At 36.1% G+C, this 14,992-nt stretch overlaps 1 protein-coding gene across 5 annotated transcripts in view; it reads right to left on the bottom strand.

Moving 5' to 3' along the window:
• Window positions 1–362: 362 nt before the first annotated feature.
• LOC107712534 (MLX-interacting protein-like) overlaps window positions 363–14,992 on the bottom strand; it is a 26,831-nt gene continuing 12,201 nt past the window's right edge. Inside the window, exons 8-18 of one of the 5 annotated variants that reach the window (XM_016517840.1) lie at window positions 12,685–12,802; window positions 12,244–12,443; window positions 9,524–9,618; window positions 8,290–8,410; window positions 8,066–8,178; window positions 4,837–4,875; window positions 4,639–4,746; window positions 4,365–4,492; window positions 4,054–4,177; window positions 2,115–2,244; window positions 363–1,074 (exon numbers count right to left, since the gene is read on the bottom strand). In XM_016517840.1, the coding sequence (XP_016373326.1) occupies window positions 953–1,074; window positions 2,115–2,244; window positions 4,054–4,177; window positions 4,365–4,492; window positions 4,639–4,746; window positions 4,837–4,875; window positions 8,066–8,178; window positions 8,290–8,410; window positions 9,524–9,618; window positions 12,244–12,443; window positions 12,685–12,802 (1,298 nt within the window). In that variant the 3' untranslated portion in view covers window positions 363–952. Of the gene's footprint in view, window positions 1,075–2,114; window positions 2,245–4,053; window positions 4,178–4,364; window positions 4,493–4,638; window positions 4,747–4,836; window positions 4,876–8,065; window positions 8,179–8,289; window positions 8,411–9,523; window positions 9,619–12,243; window positions 12,803–14,992 lie in introns of all 5 variants that reach the window. The other 4 variants (XM_016517838.1, XM_016517841.1, XM_016517836.1 and 1 more) reach the window with 4 other exon arrangements.

The raw sequence follows: 14,992 nt of genomic DNA on the forward strand, positions 1-14,992 counted from the left end.
ACCTGGTTTGCTCATGCAGATTAGTGAAAATATCCAGCTTCTCTTACAAACAACATTTAGTCAAACGCTTCGCATATAAATGAAAGCAAAATCATTTATTACTGGGAACAGCCCAGAGTTGCAAAGGTTCATTCAGTTTTTGCAGAAACAAAACAGAGAGCAAATCAACATTCCAAGCACACAGTGAAAAATAATTTTTAATATGTAACAATAGATGTATGTCCTTACATTTCGGACCTGTGGCCATTTAAGGTGAACTGTAATACTCAGGTGGTTGACATTAAGATATCCTCCAAGGGAAAAAAATAATAAAATGCTATTGAAAGGCCTATTAAATGTTATTAAAAGTTTTTTGATCATTGTATGCCTAAAATAATAGCCTATAGCGCAAAAAAAAACAAAAAAACTATATAGTGTACAACTCACTGGGCTGCTTTCTTCTATAGCTCAAACTTTTCTTCTATAGCTCTACTTGATTTAAGGCACAATAAATGTGCCTTATCATAAGAATATAACTATTTGTGGCTGTAGTTCTATTTGTAATTTTAACTCATACTTTTTACATGTCCATGCATCTATCCATGCACTTCAAAAAGCCAGTCTTAATCCTGGTATTTGTTGTGGTGCTGTAGTTTTTGGATGAACTGAGGGTGAGGCTCCAGTAAATATTCAAAATAAGAGCACTAATATGGAAGACCCAAATACACGAAAAAACACCCTGAGTGGTAAAATCCACAAGTCTAACGAAGTCTAAAAAACACAAAGACATGCCAGCTGTATGGCTCTCTAGAGACTGCATGTAAACAAGAGAGATTGCATTTCCACCAGTTTGGAGTTAAATGAGTTCAGTGAGTAAAAACATAGCAAAGACTTCACCACAGTGTTGCTGTCAAGGCTCCTTGAAGACTAACATGCCTCAGCTAATAAAAACTAAAATCACATCGACTTAAAACTATGATCCTGAGGAATGTTTTTTGGGGTTGAGAGCAGCCTTTTTAGCTTCCTCAGGCAAAAGTGAGGGATCGGTCAAGATGGAGGTGCTGGTACAGAGCTGTCGTAATGTCTTGAGTACCACTGGAGGATACAGACACACACACACACACACACACACACACACAGAGAGAGAGAGAGAGAGAGTCAACATAATACACGGGTACACAATATACTACATCACAATGAACAAATAGTAACCACAATAGAACATTTCAAACAGACATGTTAGAATAACAAAAGTTTGTGCATTCAAGACCACCAATACACTAAAATTACGTATTTCAATATGTATTTCATATTATCATATTAACATGCTCTTAAGACTTTTACACTTTAAAACTATAATATAAAATACCATTCCATGTTCCAGTTAAAAATGTTTGAAAACATATGGCTTCCCATAGCAATTGCATATACATTGTAGTTTGATGTTTAGCCAAACTGACCGTTGCTGTGAAATATGGACAAAATAATCAAACTGTGATTCTTTTAATGGATACTGTGATTCTGATTTAGTTTTCTCTTATTTAAACATGCTACATTCAAAATTGTATTTCAGTGTACAAGAACACATTTCAGAATGAAATAAAGTAGTACTGTGCTTGATAAATAAAACTGTAATTTCATATCTGTAGAACAGATATGACAAATGACAAATAAATTAACTAAATTCAAATAATAAAAATATGTCTCAAGCGTTGGCACAAGTTTGTAGTATTGTATTTTGGAACTTTGACCATGTTCTAACACAGACATCTGAGATATATATATATATAAAACTAAATAACTAAAATAACTTTGGTATGCCTCTCTTCAGTTCACCATGAAGCAATTCAAATATTGCTCTCCTAGTAAACACTTTTGATTCACAAATTTTTATCAACAACACAACTACCCTCCCAAGATATTAGGCTGCTGTCACTTTAAGACCTAATGCACACTTATACATATCTGAATTAAAATAAATAAAATCATAGCCTCATTTGGTTTAAAAATTGCATATGCTGATTTTTTTCCCCGATTACCATTAATTGCACAGCCCTACTGTCCATTCAAAAAAAAAAAGTGTTCTCTTAGTTTCCAGTTGCTGACATTTAATTAAAATGAACTGGAGAACTTACTAGGTCTAAGGACTGGGAGGGCACAGTATCGATCCAGCCACTGCATGGTGGTTTCACACAGCTCTGTGTTGTTGGTGGTAGACACTGTCCCATTAAAGGACTCAAACAGAGGCTGAATAATGACGCTAAACTGAGAGAGAAGTATTAAAGAAAATAGGCTTGTGGAGGAGTCCAATAGCACACAGGAGGCTGAAGAGCAGCAAAAAAATAAATAAAAAAATCACATTGAAATAGAGTTAGTGTAAGTGTAAACACTAATTTGGGCAACTGAAAACTGCCCCTATTTGTTAAGGAAAAAAAACATGGGCAGCATTTTGGGGGCCACAGCAAACTCGCTGATGTGTTGACTGGACCCCTCACAAAAAAACATGTTATTTTTTTCAGCTGTAAAATGTGTATTTTATTATTATTATTATTACATAATAAATTTTTTTATTTTAATAAATTATGAAGAATAAACCAATACAAAATAATTATAGTAATAATGCTATTGTATTGTTACAAAACAACAATAACAATTTTATTTAAAATTAATATGCTAAATATTCATGGCTGGGTTAGGTTTTTTTAATTTTTTTATTAACGACCCAAACTTATTTTGAGCAACAAACCGTATCAGTGTACTTTGAGGTCAAAATAAATTAAGGTTGTCAATGCTTAATTTAATTAAAAAATTTATAAGTATCCTCATGGGTTGCTTAAAGGTCTCCTGAAATGCTTAGAAACACGCAGCGTTACTCTGTGTTGACGGCATTTTAACTGAAACAGGAAGACAGGGCGGGACATATCAAGCAGCCCCGCCCCTTTTTAAAATAGCCAATAGCGTTCGTTTATATCACAGCTTGGGCTAGAGCCTAGGGATGGGCGATACCACATTTTTTTCATGTGATACGATACCGATACTTTTTGTTACAATTTTAACGATACCGATAGTAATTTTAAATGTGTATGTGATTTTTCAAAATAATGTTAATTTAAATATATAAATATATACACACTGCCTTATAGATAACCTTAAGACTAACATATTGATACTAACACCCAAAAAACTTTAATTTTGATTTCATGGGGACTTTAAAGGGTGTTGACTGGACCCCTCACAAAAAAACATGTTATTTTTTTCAGCTGTAAAATGTGTATTTTATTATTATTATTATTACATAATAAATTTTTTTATTTTAATAAATTATGAAGAATAAACCAATACAAAATAATTATAGTAATAATGCTATTGTATTGTTACAAAACAACAATAACAATTTTATTTAAAATTAATATGCTAAATATTCATGGCTGGGTTAGGTTTTTTTTTATTTTTTATTAACGACCCAAACTTATTTTGAGCAACAAACCGTATCAGTGTACTTTGAGGTCAAAATAAATTAAGGTTGTCAATGCTTAATTTAATTAAAAAATTTATAAGTATCCTCATGGGTTGCTTAAAGGTCTCCTGAAATGCTTAGAAACACGCAGCGTTACTCTGTGTTGACGGCATTTTAACTGAAACAGGAAGACAGGGCGGGACATATCAAGCAGCCCCGCCCCTTTTTAAAATAGCCAGTAGCGTTCGTTTATATCACAGCTTGGGCTAGAGCCTAGGGATGGGCGATACCACATTTTTTTCATGTGATACGATACCGATACTTTTTGTTACAATTTTAACGATACCGATAGTAATTTTAAATGTGTATGTGATTTTTCAAAATAATGTTAATTTAAATATATAAATATATACACACTGCCTTATAGATAACCTTAAGACTAACATATTGATACTAACACCCAAAAAACTTTAATTTTGATTTCATGGGGACTTTAAAGGAAAATAATTTAGATCATGTAGTGCAATGGACAAAAAAGTATAACCACTGACTGATGGCTGATTCATATGCCATGTGGCTACAGAATAAATCTAATATGGATAAAGGATAAAGGATACTATCCAGAATTTCCAGTTCTGAAGAGTTCTGTTCTTTACATAGTCGTCAAACTTCTCCCTCATGTGGTCAAAGCGATGGCGTGTGATGGGAACCCCTGTATCAGGAAGCTGTTCCTGGCACAAGCTGCAATAAATAGTGGGCATCTTTAACAGTTCATCTACAGAGGTTACCTGTTTGAAATCATGTATGTTTTTTGAGCTCCCCATCACAGGTATCTGTACACTGAAATAGCCTGGCTAGGAAGCAGCAGTTTTTCCAAATGTAATACTTTAAAATAGTCAAAAAGTCTACTTTATTGCAATAAACATACCTTATAGACGTATTAAGCTCCTCAATCTCCTCTCGTAGTCTCTTGGTCTCTTCCTGCATCTGTTGTCTCTCTAGTTGCAGTTTGCCAATGTAGTCGACTGTTTTTTGAAGTGTTGCAGCATTACTAATCTGGAAACCCAGTAGTGGGTGACAAAATAAATAACTTTTGATTATTTAAAATAGTTTCTCTTATTACAATTGTGCAGCGACAACTACAAGTAAGAATCAGGTTGTGATTTCAAGAATCAAGTAAAGTAAGATGAATTCAGATTTACATTTGATTGAGACCTGAGAGTCGGCACAAGATTGCACAACGTCTTGGAGCAGGCATTTATGGTGAATCGCCTCTTCTGCTCAGCAGATATGTGATTCACTCTGCGGCTCTGTGTCAAATCACATGACAAAATTACAAAGACAGAGACAGAGTGATAAATTGGAAGATATTTGGATTTCAACATAAAAATTATGATAACCTTGCTCAGTTGGTCAGTTAAGAGAGTTGTTAGTTCCCCCTTATGTCAGTTCCAAAATATAACAGCAGTCAATGGACAAAAACAAATGTGAATTGAGTAAATATTCAATAAAATTTGTGTTCATTCAATATAAGCAATTTTATGTACACCTCATATTCCATTAATATATTGAGTTAACAATTAGGGCTGCCAAGCAATTAAAATGTTTAATCCTAATAATTATATGATGTGCCAATTAATTAATTAATTGATTGCACATCAATTTGATCTGACAAATTACCCCCAAAAGATAATTTAAAGTCATTATTGTATTAAATGAGAAAAACATTGAATAGACGCTTCAAAAGTAGCTTTAGAAATAAATACTTACATTCAACATAGAATTACACAAACTTTTAAGGCCACAATGTGGTCATAACATTGTTTTTCAGAAGCTGCATCTGAAGTGGCATTTATGTATATTTACACAGACTGTTCAGCGGTGGCATGAATGCATTTACACTGCAATTAGAATTACATAAATAATGCTATGAGAATGGGTTTTAAATGGGCATTAATGTTTTTTAATTCAATATTGAAATATGAATAAAAAAAAAAACGACTGGGAAAAAAAATGCCAGTAAATGACTGATTCAATTATTCAGTCACTCATTCAACTTATTCGTTTACATGGCTGGTTCATTCAGAAACGAAGCAAATGACTGTCTTTATGAATCGATCACTGAATTATTGACTCACTAGATTCGTTCTGTAACAAAACAGCACTTTGTGTTGCTCGGAAAAGCACAACAGTTCTGCTTTGGCTTTGTTTGGAACTATTTTTGTTGGCGAAATTGAGCAAAAACAGACAATGTTGCATCTAAAATGTAACAATATTGTATAAAACTATTTTATAAAATTAATATCACGTTTGAAATCATACTGATATTAAAGGGGTCATGATATGAGAAATCAAATTTGCCTTGATCTTTTGGCATTAAAGTGCCCCTATTATGGATTTTTGAAAAGTACCTTTCATGCAATGTGTAACATAGCTCTAACACCGTGTCTACACCGGACGCGAGCGGCGTGGCGTCACAAAATACTATAGAACTCATTATAATCAGTGATGCTGTCCACACTGGATGCGGCGCAGTGCGCCACAACACGACACGACAAATCCCTGACAGAAAAATGCTGCTGTGTTCTATTTAAGACGTATTGACACAAATTTCAAATGGTTTTCAGCGGTCGCTTTGTCGCGTCCAGTGTAGACAGACTTTAGCTGTTGCGGCGCGACAACTGTCGCGTCTGGTGTAGACACGGTGTAAGTGAATGAAAACATCCTGCAAAGTTTTAAATCTGAAAGTGCACCGTGTATAAAGTTATTGTCTCTGAAAAGAAAGCGTTGACTCCGAATCATTTAAACGAGTCGTAAAACGAATCCCAAGCCGTTTCATGTTGACGTCAACATGAAACATTAGCATATTGCCCGCCCACTTGTTGGTCTTTTCACGTTGGTCTGAATGAACATGCAAATTAATTTTTTGCCACTATGTGCCGCTTTTGGAGGTAAAACGTCTCAGGTTACTTATGTAACCATGGTTCCCAAGATTAGCATCACGCAAAGGAGGGGTTTGGAAAAATTAATCGTTTGGGAGTCGTTGAGCAAATAAGGTAAAAATAAATGCATATTATAAGACAATGAAAGCGTTTTTTGACCTTGCATGCATGTCAACCTGTTGTTGGGGACTTCCAAAACCAAAATATGAACCTTTCATTACCCATAACCATAACATCCTCCTCATTATAAACAAAGCATTTATTTAATGAAGCTCCATAAACAGCTCGTTTTGGATCTGAGGTGCAAGCTGACGTCAACCAGGCACAAACATTTGCATAAACACTGCCTACAGAGCAACGCATCAACAAATAGTCTACACTGGATACAGTCAGGGCCGTCCTTTGAGCGGTGCAACTGCTGCACCGGGCCCGCGGCAAACGGACTGAGGGGGAAGGAACGTGTTTGCGAACAGAGCTAGGGGGACCCGCTAACTACCTCACACCAGGCCCCGTGTCAGCTAAGGATGGCCCTGGATACAGTATACAGATGTGCGTTTGCTTTCTGACAGTCCACATGCTTGAGTGTGTCGTCAGGACAAATGGGTGAAAGAACGTTCACTTTTATGCGTTTGGTTTAAACAGCTCGTTCGCATCTTTGTACAGATATCAGAATGATCCCAGCGTGAGGAACAAGTGGATAGTTTATTTTTAATGGCATCCTGGGTCATGTCAGAGGATTGAGGAGTATTTTGTTTTGTAAACGAGGCACAGTGTCATGGAGAGATCACAAAGAAACATTTGTTGAAAGATAAAGCGGTACTAGATCTGACCACAGCTGCATCACAAACCGTAAGTAAATTATTTCATAATGCTTTGTCTGGAAATAACTGTTTTATTCTTGATCATGTTGTCAAAACACTCACATGCAATAGTGAGGGGGTGCTGATACTGTTTCCTATGCAATGACGTTAGCCAATCATAACAGTGGACGATTACTAAGAAGCCTTAAAGGACCCGCCCCTCAAAAACAGGTTGTTTCACACAGAGGGTCAGAATGAGGGTTGAAAATCATAATTTTTCCACATTTATTTATTTATTTTTTGTGCAAAAAACTTAATTAACATTATAAGTAAACCTCAAGGAACATTAAAAAAAAAAAAAAATTCCATGTTATGGCCCATTTAAGGAAATAACAGCACTCTTGTGATATTTCTTAACTATATCCTATGATATAAATACAAGACAAAAACATATAGGCCTACAGGGGAATTTCTGCCCACATTTCTTAAATTTTAGGGGCATATAACCGCATTATCATAGGTTACTTCACGCAGTCAGTCTGCATCGATGTAAGATGGCATACAGGTCTGGGCCAGAGTGGAATATGTTAAATGTGTTGATAATTTTAACTTGTTATTTTATTCCATAATTAATCACACAAAATGAATGCATTAAATCGACAGCCCTAGCATTATATCAGCCATTCAGTACTCTGCGATTATCATAAGCCTTTAAAAATTCATTATCAGTGGACCATTAGTTGCAATAAATATACATCAAATAAGTATTTAGATTTGCACTCTGATTTGACAGATGCAAATTAAACTTTTGCATTTCTGAATAGACTAATAAATATAGACCAATAAATTTGGAAACCATAATAGAGTGTAATATCATGAACTATTACCTGACTGGCTTCATTTTTGCCCATGCCTGCACTGGGGTTGAGAGGTGACTGGGGGCTTGGTACCTGTTCTGCTACCAATGGTGAACCTTGACCTGAGACTCGACCATCATGTACTAAAGAAAAGGAGAAAAAAAGCTTTCTCACAATCCTAGATTCAGTGAAACAAGTAAAATAAAAACAAAGCAATTTCAGCATAAATTGAAGGTGGCTGGGCTGAATCTAACCTGCACTTGCTGACTGCACTGATGTCTTGTTGTTGGATATAGTGGTGGTAGTTTCTTCTTTGGGTATGATTAGTTGCGGCGACTTCTGTGTCTGAGGGAGAATATGAAAACCAGCAGAACCCTGCAAGGCAGTGGGATTTTTTAAAAGTAATTATGCATTGCTTGGGGCAAACTGAATTATTGATCTGAATCAAACTGATCTCAAACTTATGAATGGCAGTCTATTCTTTAAAAAAATATATTATATTATTATTATTAATAATAATAATAATAATCATTGTTTATTATAATGACTGTTTAATTAATTTACACTGAAAATTTAAAGGGGTCCTATTATGCTCTTTTACAAAGTCTTGATTTTGTTTTGGGGGTGTACTAGAACAGGCTCTCATACTAGGTTGTTCGAAAAACACATTATTTTTCACATATTTTACATTATTACAACACCTCTCTCCCCAGTCTGGCATGAACGGCTCGAATAGTTCCTGTATCAAGTGAAGTCCCGCCTTCTGAAATACGAAATGTGTTGTGATTGGTTAGCTGGGCCAGTTGTGATTGGTTAGCTGGGTTAGTGTGTGTTGTGATTGGCAGCACTCGGTGCCTGGTCGGGAAATGTCATGCCCCTTACCATAGCCGTCTGCGAGCTTCAGTGTAAATATTGCGTCAAAATCAAACCAATTTGAGCGCGATTTAAACCCGGATGATTGCAACCACTTTAAGTTCGTCTGCCTTGGGAAAACTAGCTTGTCTCCGACATAGTGATAACACTCGTTGCCTTCTCTAGTGCAGCTCAACCAGGTCTCGTCCCATTCGTCGATATTTGTTATATCACAAATCCCGGAAAATATGCGTTGTAGTCCAAATGAGTCGTTCGTTGTAGTTTTTGAAAAGTGATTTCTGTTAAATAAAATATCTCCTTTTGAATTGGACTTTGAGCTTTGTAACTTCGCAGATCTTTTTTATGCTCAAACAGCAACATTACAGACTAACTAAAGTTGAAAAAGTGAAAAAGCATAATAGGACCCCTTTAATAAAATTACTAAAAGCCATTATATTCCATTTCTGTTTTCTTACGTTCAAATCTTAATTACAAGTCAGCATCCTTTTTGCTACCTCAATTCAAATGTATGAATTGGAATTTAAGTTTCTCTCAAATGAATTCTGAATGGTACACAACCCTTTTATACAAACAATTATTGCAAACAGGATAGGACATAAAGGACGAAAGGCTTACACAAGGAATACTGGAGGAGGCAATGACCATACCAGTGGTGGGGACAACATCAGAGTTGTGAGGGGACGGAGTGACAATGACAGCACTGGTGGGACCTGGGAATGGTTATGATGGGAGATGTATATGATGAGAACAAACTTCAGCAGTGACAATGCTGTCGATTTTAAGCCTTCTACAAGTTTTCTGGATGAAATTTCTGGATGACTGCCAAGCAGGTTAAAACAGTTACAATTAATCTTCATTTAAGCATTAACATTCATTTTCTTTGAAAGGAAATAAATGTAAACAGACTTTTGTGCAATTTGTGTGGATGACACTTACAGGTTAATGCAACAGCGCTCTGTACTGGTTCACGCACACAAAAAAATACAACAGATTCTGTTACTTTCACACTGCATTATAATGCATACGAAACAGAACATACACACACACACACGCCCTTAATGAACACAGTCTTTCGGTGAAAAACTGTAAAATTACAAGCATTCACTGTGATGGTTCACATTTGATTGCTTTTCATTGAAATAACTTTCTTATTTTTTTCTTATCAGTTATGTACATTAGGATTTCATGTTTCAACTTATGCTGTTAAATTAAGGTTTACTGCATTGTGTATTTACCTCAGCATGCGGAAAAGCTACTTACGGTGAACTGTGATCGCTTTGATTTTAACTGTGTTTTTATGGTGGCTGTCAGTATATTACAGGGATGCCATGGTGAGAAAATTTTGCCACTGATTAATATACTTGTGACAACAGCAGTATTGCTGCACATTTTGTCATTGACGTTAAAGGCACAATATGTAAGTTTTCGTCGCTAGGGGGCGCAAATTCAAAACAAACAAGAAACTAAGGCGTAGTTTGATGACGCCGTGACTGAGTGTGGAATCATGGGAGTTGTCGTCTTCATCCCCACAGCCGATGCAATCCTGGAGTGATTGCTAATGAAGGACGAGCGCGATACATGGCTCGATAGCAGCAGAGCTTTTATTATGCCACAGTCGACCACTTCTGCATCTTCCGGTAATGCGTATGTGGGGTAAAATAGCGCCGTTTTATACTAGATACATTTGAGTTTATTGAAAGTTCCGTTATAATGCTACTCTGTGCGTCCGTCACCTGTCTAATAAAATGCATAACATATTAAAGTGTCTTTGATTAATAAAAAAATCTTACATATTGTGCCTTTAAGGGACTGTAGAGCTTACTTTGAATACTTGAAAATGGTGGGTTAAACAAGCCACAAAAAGTATTCGTTTTAATGAAAGACACAACAACAATAAAAGAAAAAGAAAAATTCACTTGTATTAAATGTAGAAATATTGTCAAATATTGTCTAATTTATAATTGTCAGTTTATTATTGTAACATCCGTTGTCCAACTGAAGTAAATAGTTATTTCTATGAAAAAAGCAAAACAATGGGTGGTGTGATGTGAACATGTATTCAGGGGTGCAACGGATCACAAAACTCATGGTTCTGATCATATTACAGTCGGATCTTTTTTTGGATCAGCAAACAAGAAATAAATAAATGGGGACGGGGGAGTGGGGTGAAACAAATGTAACTTTGCTTTCCTCTCATTACTTAAAGAACACTGCAAGTACGTTTTTGATACAACAAAAACTACTACCCTAACTAACAAATTTAAAGCATGATTAATGGAAGGTGACCGGTCAATAATAAAACAATAATAAATACACAAACTACAAGCACAGATAAATACAATAGAACAAAGTTACAGATAACATAAGACCTAACAGTAGTATGCAGGTACAGAAATGTAATGTGTAAAATTACACTGCATAGTGTTTACTGTGTAAAATAATATAGATTAATCTTTTTTTTTGTTTGTTTAACAAATGATAGACAGCAGCAGGCATGTATAGACTGATACACATCTGATTTCTTTGTGTTTACACACACTTCACTTAAGCCATTACCGACTGTGTTTACTAGAATGCTTTTTTAGAATACTTTTGTGTCTATTCAAGCTCAAGGAGATGCGAAAGAGAGCTGAATTGTGTTCACATGAAAAACAGCGTGCAGGTACAGAATTCTTTCACCTCTTTTTGCACTTGAATGATTTAAAATTGCTTGAATGTTTAAACTGCCAAGACTTAAAAACATGTACAAATGATAAACTTTCACTCTACGATGGTTAAACTTTGCAACTAATCAAGCGAATCGCATGCATGCCAAACCATGAGGCCTGGTCCGTATGGATCATGGATCAACTGCGATCCATTACACCACAAAATGTAATTGATGTATGGAGCGAACACCAGTAACACAGACTACAGCCTAAGCCTAGTGCAGGGGTAGGCAAATTCGGTCCTAGAGAGCCGCAGTCCTGCAGAGTTCAGCTCCAACCCTGAAAAAAAAAACTCACCTGCCTATAGCCTTAGTAATCCTGAAGACATTGATTATCTTGTTCAGGTGTGTCTGATTAGGGTTGGAGCTGAACTCTGAAGGACTGCGGCTCTCTAGGACCGAACTTGCCTACCCCTGGCCTAGTGTATTATAAATTTGGTATATTAACATTTTTAGTTAATGAAATTGCTAAAATAATACAGTTTTCAACCTGTAAAACTTATATTTTCAATTTAAATCTGTAAAATTTAATGTTGCTACTAGTTCTAGCAACCACAGTTGCCCTTTTTTTTTTTTTACAGTGCAGCATCAGCATGTTACAAAATCTGCTTTGAGGAGAGACACAAACCTGTGAGTATGAGTTGAGGAGATGGCAGCGGATTGGCCGGGACAATCGGTCTCTGTGGATGTCTGGCCTTTTTCCTAGAGACAGTGGGCAGAATGGATTTGGGCAAGGCAAAGTTGACTGGCTGTGAGTTGAGTGAGGTGGAGGTTGAGGCTGCAGGCTGTGGAGATGGTGCAGCGGGCAGCTCAAAGCTTGTTCTGTGACTGAAGGTAGTGGCTGCATCAGTGGGAGTTACTGGGGAAGGGGCAGTTACGGATGGAGGAGGGATGCTTGGGACGGGCTGGGGGACTGTAGTAACTGCAGAAACACCTCCACACTGGAGAGGTTGTGGGGCTGGTGGGAGAGGAGGAGCTGGCGGTGGCAGGAGTGATGGGACGGAGGGGGTCACTTGCTCTGGGAAAAGTGGCATGTAGGTTTGTGGGTAGGATGGGCCAACAGCGTTACCATTGTCCTGGCTGGAGACTGAGAGGTGGCTGGGCAAAGGAGCAGAGGGGATGAGGCAGTAGTCCAGTGGCACAGAGGGAAGCTCTGTGGAGAGCGGCATGGATGACAGCAAAGGAGCCTAACAAACAACAGATACGAATATCAGCACACTCTGACAGAGACATCAGGCTCTTTCCTGCCTTTCTAGTGGCCATATAATTATCTGAGAAAAACAAATACTAAATCTCACAAGTAGGAATAGACAGTATAGTAAATATTTGCAATACGTTTGCTATTGTGGTAGAAGATACAATCCATTAATACACATTAACACTATAAAGCTTACTGTATCATATTTGATATGCAAATTTCAAAGGCCTCTAAATTATGATCAAATCTTTGCTGAAAAACCTGTTTTACATAATCTACTACATGTTTTCTGTCGTCTGATTGATAGTTTATACTTTTTCAGCAAGTAAAAGGTATTACAGCATAATTGTAAAAACGTCCACCTTCAGGTAGAGGTTAAAGTGTCTCCTTGCTGTGGAATTTTTACTAATTTCTAATCAATTATTTTTGTGTACATTTATAAGTTATTACATTAAGTAAATGGAAGATTAACTTTCATTTTAGGTTTACTTGATTTGTATGGATAATCAAATAAGATCAGGCTTTTGAGGAAAGTTTATTTATTCATTTCTGCTTTGATTATAAAACTAAGCAATTAAATATTATCTTGTAATATTATCTGAGTTGTATTATTGGGAGATTTTGCATGAGAACTGATATCTACATGCATTTTACTTAACTAGTCTGCTATACTGGTATAAAGATTGCATTGATTTACTTTACAGGCCATCAGAATTTTATATTACTGTTTGGCCATATAAATATCAGCAACTGCACCAAATTGCATATATTTGCTCACTCTGGGTCTCTGAATATTTTTTTCCCTCCTTGAATACGAGCTTTACATTCTCCTTTATTATACACTATAAGCCATAAAAGCGTCATGTATCAAATGTCATAAAAAACTATTTACAAACTTTTTTATTTATTTAAGTATTTTATCTAAATGTTAAATAAACTGTTCCATTAACAAAAAAGTGCCAAAGAGCATGAAAAGAGTGTGACAAAGGGTGTGAAAATATAAGCCTGTGGTGACATTTCTGCATTATGTGACACTATGTTGCTTCTTGCAACATTTTCAAAGTGAAATGCCCAGTGAATGGGGCTAAAAGCACATTCAGTTTTGTCTGAAACAGGTGAACATGGCAAACTTTCTTTTTCATTGGTTGTTGTAAATAGTGGCAGTTTGGATATGAAATGTCTGGTGAATGGCACTATAGGTCAATGCAAGGACAATGGTTAATTCTTTACAATTTAACTCACGTTTGAAAATAATGTACCATCTACCATAACTGAGTGTTAATAAATGTGAGGTAAAAACGTATTTGCTGAAGCAACCATGCCATTTTACTTTGCTTCTACAAGTGTTCAAGCTCATTTGTTGTGACTCATTTGGACTTTATCAGGTGAGCTACTGAGTAAGTTTACAATGTCAGAAAATTCACACATATTGAGCTGGTTATGTGATACAAACATCAAAAAGTGGTAAAAGTGTTTTAAAGTTTTATTACCACTAGTATACCTTTCAGCTGGACACTGCAGTAAATGTATGTACATGTACACTTTTGGAGTTTAGCAGAAATGTAGATAAAGGCATGTTTTTTCAGTGAGCCTATGTTGAATTTAATGGACTCATTAAATTTTCTAGCATTCACAGCAAAATAATTACTTGCGTTACACAAATGTTCCAAAGTTTACCCACACTTAATACTGTGTGTCAATACCTGGATGATCAATAGCTATGTTTTTGTGATAGTTATTCACGATAGTATATTTGTCCTAAGCAGTTAAACTCTGGCTCTTAATACATCATGTTGCTTTCTTAAGCATCAATAAATGTTTTAAAATGGGTTCAAATATGAAAGAAGATGCTGGAAAAACAAAGAAAGTGCAGGACCTGGAGGACTTTCTCAAGGACAGTTGTATTTTGTGTAAATTCAGTTTAGTTTATTCATAGTAAAAATTCAATTCTTTATATTGGTGTAATACCTATCAATGGTTCTTCCAACTAGAGGCTGACATTTTTTCGGGAATCCCGCGGGATGGGAAACAAAATCACGTGATTGGGACGTGACAGGAAAAAATGTCAGCGGGAGTGGGTGCCAGTAGAGCTGGGGGATATGGCGATATTATCGTATATCGATGATGTCTCGTAAGTATCGTGATGTCGATGTCAACAGTCAGGTAACAGACGATTACC

This window comes from Sinocyclocheilus rhinocerous, unplaced genomic scaffold, assembly GCF_001515625.1.
Source record: "Sinocyclocheilus rhinocerous isolate Xijiao unplaced genomic scaffold, SAMN03320098_v1.1 scaffold2343, whole genome shotgun sequence".
Taxonomy (NCBI): Eukaryota; Metazoa; Chordata; class Actinopteri; order Cypriniformes; family Cyprinidae; genus Sinocyclocheilus; species Sinocyclocheilus rhinocerous.